We start from the raw sequence: 7,500 nt of genomic DNA on the forward strand, positions 1-7,500 counted from the left end.
GAAACCAACATAAACCAGACTTTCCCTTGGGTGGCACGCCAATATGCCATTTCCGATTTTACTTTATCCTAGAGTCCAAATGCGAATTTTTGTGAGGGTGAATTACTTCTACTTTTCATACGGATGAAAGGTGATTTCATTAGAAAAACGACGAGTTTAGATTCATTTAGACAGAAAGATAATATGAATTCGGAAATGGTCTATTTTGCACCGTGAAGAAGCCTTTATACGAGAGTGGGCAGAAACTCCCACAATGCAGTTTGTTCCCGGAACAATCACTGAAACAGTTTCAGCGATTGCCCCAAAGAGGCGCCAGATTATGTCTGCCAATTACAATGCGCAGTGCGGGAAACTAAAGCAACGGAGCAATTTGCTCAACTTTTACATGGTTATAATCACCAAAGTAAAAATTAGGGACACCAAAACATTCTTCATGTTGGGATCGCTTTCTGATTGGATCAAAAGCTCGGGCAAAAGCCCCTGCCAAATCCAATCGAGACCTGGAACCCGTTTCTCGAAAGTCCCGAAACTTTACGGGCCATTTTCGGGCGTTACAATTCCCTCTGTATCTCAAGAACGGAGGGGATTTAAGTCGTCAAACTTCACATTTGGTTTGCTTTTTGTTACCTTGAAAATATCTTAAAAGATCGGATTTCCTGAACAAGCGGTTGGCAGATTCACAAATCGCTTTCCGGGCCCGAAAAATTTTCGGGACTTTCGAGAAACGGGCCCCTGGTCGGGAGTCGGTTACGGGCTCCCGCGCTTGGAACGGGCTGCGTGTATTGGCTAGCCTTGTGATTGCTACAATCGACTGCCTGCGTGTGTTGCGACTGGACAAAGAAATACGCACATTGATATTTTGTATATGGCATTCAATTGAAAGCCGTTTTACAATTAATTCTAAATCGTAACTGTTGTACCAGTAAAGATAACGTCTCCCTTCATAAGGGAAGCACTTAGGTATTTTTCCCGAAAACGAAGAGCACCTTAGTTGCAATCAACTATTCTTGCCAAAATATGTTACATTACAGCACAATTTATGGCTAATCATCTGACCCAGAATAAATAAGATCGTGTCGTACCTCATTGAACGGGCTTCAGGATTGGCCAAAAGAACAATAGAACGAACAAAGATAACAATGGATTTATCATAAAAAAACAATGGGAAATACGACACTATACAGCCAATGAAATATAGTGTTCAACAAGAGGTACGACCTTACCCAATAAATGAGGAGTTTCGATAACGTGGCAAATGGCCACAAAAACAACCGACGAAAAACGTTTTTCGTACTACTCCTAAATAGGAATACTGACACAGAATTCTTTTAAGACATTAATTTCTGGAATGAAAGGAATCTAGTAACACTGTTCATTCTACCCCCGGTTGCATGTAGAATAAACGGAGTATATAGAATAAACTATACAAACTATAGAATAAACTCATAGTTAATACGGAGAAGTTTATAAAGCTCGGGAAGTTTTCTTTAAATGTTTTTGGTTGATGTTCCAGCCTTGACCATGCACAAAACACGCTGTAGGTTCTAAATTTTTTGAGAAAATATTGAAAAAATTCGTTCGTAACGCCGACCACAAATGATTGTGCGCGGTCACGGCCAATTTGACATCAACTGCGAAAGCATTGCTTTCGCCTTCTTGAAGTCTCCAAGGATTCTCACGGGATTACATTACAAGAATTTCTTTTGCTTCAGTTATCTAATACAGAACCTCGTAGCTTAGGGAACGCGAGCTTTCAATACATGACACTCTTTATACCGTCTAAACGAGCTTGCTGTCCCTTGCTCATCATACTTTAAGTGTCTTTTCGCAAGAAAAAAAGGGCTGTGGGGATGCCAAAATTGGCTCAGGGTTAAACGCATCAACAGGATCCTTCGGTAAATGGCCACTGAAGAATAATTGATTCCTAATTTCATCCAAGAAGGGGCCCTTTCCTTTTCTTTTGTCACCATAACCACTTTCCAACCTTTTCATTTCAGTACGGGTGTCACTTTCATCAACAGTCACTGAGAAACCCGAAGAACTATTAAGTCACTGGGACATAGATCCAGCGCAGATACCGCACTAATTATAAGGCAACGTAAATTGCATCACGTTCACCGCTGCCTTTTACGGAGACGTCTGTAAAACGTTCAAATTCTTTCCTAATTTCCTTAAGTTCTTTTTGAAGGCAAGACATCTCCCAAATATCCAACTTCTTACATAACTTCGTTTAACTCTTTTATAAAAACCTTACTATACCATATATTACAATAAATATCTTCTCCTAAGCTCCAAAGGGAAATAACAGCAAAAACTGAAATGCAACGCGTCATATTGCCCTAATTCAGTTTGGGCATGTTCACTACCATGTCAAACAAAGGACGCTGGGATCCTGACCAGGCCAGTGCGACAACGCTGTCAAGACTCTGTGAATAAAGGAAATCACCAAAGAAAGTTGGCTGCTTTGTTCATATCAATTAATAACGAGAGGAAGAGAGAAAGTAAAGAACAGCTTTAACCATAGAAGCCTAGAACTGGAAGAAAAGAGGGAACAGGAAGAGAGACAATAGTCTGAGTGTCCGCAATCTCGTCCCCAGAGCCTCCATTACCCTTGTCCAGTGGAAGACAAGGAGAGAAGGACAATAGAACCAGAAAACTCTCCGCGTGCGTGAAAGGGTCTTCTGCCCATGCCCAAAAATTCAAACGTTTAGAAATATGGCTTTTTCTTCTAAAATAGAGCACTTTTACAACTCAATTGACTGCCCTCTCGAAAGGTTAGGGAAATCTCAACTTCCCCTAAAGGAAGCTCAGTACCAGGCTTTAAAGAATTTAGTGTACAATTCGAAGGATACAATCTGTATCCTTCTGACTGGTTTCGGGAAGTCGCTAATTTACCAAATGTTGCCCTACGTATTTGACTACTTTCATTCCAAATGAAATGAAACAGTTTTTCAACAGCTAATCAATGACCTTTTTGGATTTGACCAGGATATCTCATTCCCGACCGCTGGTCGAGGGAACGATGACTCTGGGAAGGAGATTGGAGTGTCCTCCATCTTCTAGCCTTAATTTGCTCAGGAAAGTGACAGTCCGAAGAAATTAGAGATAAAATGCATATTCTTTACATAACGCTCCTGTCAAGGAATTTTTTTTTTGCCCCGTTTAAGGAGTCTGAGAATGCTGAATTCCACAATCTTCTCTTTTTACAAGAAGTTAAAAGTGTTTCGATAAGTTTCGATATTCAAATCGAAACATTCGAAAGCAAGGACTACGGCATCGAATTGAATCGAACGGGAACAAGAATCGTTATATCTCTCGCACTGAGTCAAGCAAAAGTTCGCTGAGAAGCGCATTTAAAATCCACTGTTTTAAAATGGAGACGACAGCTACGACTGCACTGAACGCGACAGGTTGACGGGGACGATTTGCGACGACGACGATGACGACAGATGCCGAAGATGAGAATGATTGCGACAGAGTCGCTGATGACTATAAAACCAAACCCCACTGTGCGCTTTGCTTGGCTGGAAAATTTTGACCTCTGAAGGCATATTTGCCGAAATTTTGGACAGTTTTTCCACGACTAGAGTTACGTTTTTAAAATGCAACGAAAATAAAACTGATTAAGTCTTTTTTGAGGACAAATATAAAACAATACTCACAAGCCTTCATGGCCAAGTAGATATTTAACTGTTCCTGCATTACAGACGCAATCACGTCACGATCAGCCTGTCGAAAAGGCAAACATTACAACAGTAATCAAGATTATGACATATCTGAAATTCACGTATTTTGTACTGCGAATTGCGACGACTCTTCGCCGGAGGGAATGATCATCGCCAAAAGTTGAAAGAGAAACTTTATCGGTTGCAAAGGAAGCCTGAAAAAAATTCCAGCCGTGAACTGGGACTCAAACCCTCGACCGTGCGATCTGCGCCGCACACAATACTATCACTGAGATATAAAACCATCCAGGCGCTGGACAAGTGCACGATCGTTCTGTAACTAATACAAATTGAAGGAGTGATCGCAACATATTTGAAGTTCAGAATAAGAAGCATTAAAGCATTAAAAACCTTTCGCTTATCTCAGGGCTCAATCTCAAAAGGTGCTTGTGTTATTTCAGAATCGCTTATTTTGACTTTCAATTTTCCGGCGGAGGCCGCCATCTTGGATATGTAACGGTCACGTGTTACAGTTGCTCTGTTGTTCTGACACAAACAGCTATTGTACTATAGGGAAGATATCTGTTTACCAAACATCGCTTTAGTTATTTAAATTTGCCAACCACAGGAACAAAAGATCTTTTGTTTCGACAGCCAATGAGGCTCTGGTTGGCACATTGATGACAATAGGTGACGTCAACAATATCTTTCCCATAACATTGGACAGCTGGCTGTGACTGTATGATCCGCCACAGTCAGGTGGGACACTTTATTACGAATACACAGCGTTAGACTGACGAGGCGAAAATGCTGCGTTTACATAAAATGTCACCCCCAACGGTCATTAAGAACTAACTATTTGAAAACGTGTGCTTGGGCTTAAATAGTGCAGATTAGTACTTAACACAACAAACGATGTACTCAGAGCGCATGGAACGACCGGTTTTCGTCTCTTTGTTTGGCCCCTTTAAAATTGTTTGTTATTTATTTTTCATCAAGTGTCATTTTAGCCACAACCTACGTCGCAGTTATCTAAGATGGTGCTGACCGGGATAGCAAAAACAAGCGTTTCTGACATTTAATTATTTCGAATACACTTTCTTTGAAAAAAAATCAAACAAATTTCTTTGTCAACATTATTTAATGTGGTTTAAGGTCTTTTTGTCGGACTGTAGTTTCTTTTTGACGCTGCTGCGTTCATTTGAATGGACATTTTCCATTCACGGCCCCTCGAGCTTCAATCTTTTAGTATCACTGTTTGTATACAAGGGGTTTGTTATTTACTTACCCTGTTTATAAGTCCACATCTTATTAAATCATCAGCCATATCGCTTCCCTTGTCGCCTGCAAAACATCAAGAAACACTCATTGATCCACACCGGTTGAAACACAGGATGACACTCTTGATACTCTTCTTCGCTTCAAAAGCTCTTATGGGAGTGCTCCGTATAAAAATGTTTTAACGATGCATGATTGTAACTCGAAGAACGTCAAACGACAGTAGAGCACTATTTCATTCTTTTGTTAAATCAAAACGCCTATTCACTTCGTTCAAACAAAAACCCTGTGCTACCAAATTCGCATGGCTCGTTAGAAGCAGCACTAAAGTGAACAAACATGTACTGTATCACTTATATAACTGTGGTTTTACCTGGTCTCAAGTCACACACCAAATGTCTGTTCATCTTATCATCCAACTTGAGAAGTAATTCCAGCTATGAAACACACACACAGAAAAAAAGAACAGTGAATCTATATTCACGCAGGGGTTTAAATCAGGGCCCAGTTATTCAAACGTCAGATACCTACAACAGGATACTAGTCATATCGCCAAAGGAATTTTCGCCAGAAGGCAACTCGCCACCAAAGATTCTTGGTCAGTTCTTTGAGAGGGGGACAGTATGGATGAAGTGTTGGACTGCATGAAAGTATGCACAACGTTATGGTGGCGAACTGGTTAGTGGCGAGTTTAACTTAAACCTCCTTCTCTTCACGGTAGACGCCCACCTCAGACGGATCTGGTGACGATTTATGTAAGTTTAGTGCAGTGTTTTTAAAATGCATTGCCATGCACTAAATGAAACGTAACAGGCTAAATGAAACGTAACAATGTCAGTGGCGTAGTCATCCACAACTGAATCTTACAGCAGACGCCCAGACCACCGTTTCAGGAAGCTTTTTCCAGTATCGTATTGCGGGGAGCCCTTTGTCCTATGGATTAGTCGCTATCCAGGGAATACGATGCTTCAAATACACCTTTCCTCGAAATATTTTACTTATCTAGTTATTTATTTTCTATATATTACTACCTGATCTTGTTGTTTCCCATCGCCAGTATCCTGTGGTTTCAGTTTGATTTGACACTTGTTAATAGTCGCCTTAACAAAAAACAATGAACACATGAAAAACAAAGACTGAAGTCAAAGGTAAACGTTGTAAACTCTTTCAAACAAATAAAAAAACACCCATCTAAATTGAGCGCAAATTAAGCTCACTCATGAGATACTGCATGTACTTGCCACTCGAACATTACTATAAATTAGTATATTTGGCCATGCTCTTTTCGCCGTTTGTCATCACCATTCAGATTCAGCCTGTCTTCTCGAGCTCGTGATTGCTCTTTCTTCCCTCCTCGTCTCTCTTTCTCTTTCTCTTCTTTCCTCGTTTTACGGCACGTTAAAAAAAACACTTATGTTGTTCAGTTTGCTTGTTTGTCTTCAAAATTTTTGCTTGTTTTAATAAAACGCAGTAGTGTCAAATGCAGTACGCTGGCCATTCAACTTCCCGCCAAAAGACGCCGGTTGCAAGATCCAGGCCCATGCAACTTCCCGCCAAAAAAAAAGCGCGAGTTTCAGCAGCATGAAAAGTTGAACGTATACGGACGGACGGTGGTACAAACCAAAACCATGCAAACTTTCTTGGGTTACTACATTTTCGTAACAACTACGCTCCTAAAATTGTACTAATACAATCTGCTTACCCGCCTGTTTTCTTCATCATACCGATCAACATTCTCACTAAGTTCCGACTCCACTCCTTCAGGGGATGTGGGCCTGTCAAACAAAATCAGTACACCAATAAGAAAGAAGGCTATGCTTCACGTCTTTATAGTCAGGCTACCAGACTGCAATACAAAAGCTTTATACAAAAATACTAAACGTCATCTGTCTGATAAATACTTAAATTAGCTGCACCTGTATATTTGAAGTTGTTACATGTTATCTTCTACTCTTTCTATACAGATTTAATATATTTCTTCAGAAGCCTTCTGATTCTTACAAGTTAGAAAAAAGCTGATCTTCATTATCCTGCACTTTCAGAACCCAAATATTGTATTGTACGACTCAAGTAATTCATTTACTTAAAAGCTTGTTGGTTTCATACTTTGTTTCTTTTGTCTGTTTCCTTACGGAGGATACAGCAAAACCGCGGGATGGTCAACTTCGCCTAGCCTTCACACGGCAAACTGCAAACTCAAGTTTGGCAAACCTCAAGTTGGTGTTTGTAAACGGCAGAAAAACAGTCGGCAAACATGTTGGCAAACTGTCGGCGACAAATGGAAATTGTCTCTATTCTGGCCAATAGTTTGCCAACATGTTTGACAACTGTTGTTCAATGTTGTGTCTTCCACACACACCAACTTGAGTTTGCCAACACGAGTTTGCAGACGTAAGTTTGTCTTGTGAAGGCCGCTTTCAATTACTTTTGTAATGTTTGCGTCCATAATATATCCGTCTGTTTTTTCGGTGCTGGTCGATTTGAGTGTTAAAATGATTTCTATCGTTCGAAAGCAAAGTCATTCAGAGAGAATAGGAGCGAGCGATCATGACGTTAA

At 40.4% G+C, this 7,500-nt stretch overlaps 2 protein-coding genes across 2 annotated transcripts in view; one reads left to right on the forward strand and one right to left on the reverse strand.

Moving 5' to 3' along the window:
• Positions 1-711, forward strand: part of LOC137977831 (uncharacterized) — a 3,799-nt gene extending 3,088 nt beyond the window's left edge. Inside the window, exon 2 of the mRNA XM_068825172.1 lies at positions 1-711. This exon is cut by the window's left edge and continues 819 nt beyond it. The gene's annotated coding sequence lies outside the window, so the exon portion shown is untranslated.
• A 140-nt stretch (positions 712-851) lies between these two features.
• The window catches only part of LOC137977828 (nuclear receptor-binding protein-like), a 24,744-nt gene continuing 18,095 nt past the window's right edge, over positions 852-7,500 (reverse strand). The window contains exons 15-20 of the mRNA XM_068825169.1: positions 6,646-6,718; positions 5,975-6,043; positions 5,317-5,380; positions 4,954-5,009; positions 3,663-3,729; positions 852-2,426 (exon numbers count right to left, since the gene is read on the reverse strand). Of these exons, the coding sequence (XP_068681270.1) occupies positions 2,425-2,426; positions 3,663-3,729; positions 4,954-5,009; positions 5,317-5,380; positions 5,975-6,043; positions 6,646-6,718 (331 nt within the window). The 3' untranslated portion in view covers positions 852-2,424. The remainder of the gene's footprint in view (positions 2,427-3,662; positions 3,730-4,953; positions 5,010-5,316; positions 5,381-5,974; positions 6,044-6,645; positions 6,719-7,500) is intronic.

The sequence above is a fragment of the Montipora foliosa genome, chromosome 11 (assembly GCF_036669935.1).
Source record: "Montipora foliosa isolate CH-2021 chromosome 11, ASM3666993v2, whole genome shotgun sequence".
NCBI lineage: Eukaryota > Metazoa > Cnidaria > Anthozoa > Scleractinia > Acroporidae > Montipora > Montipora foliosa.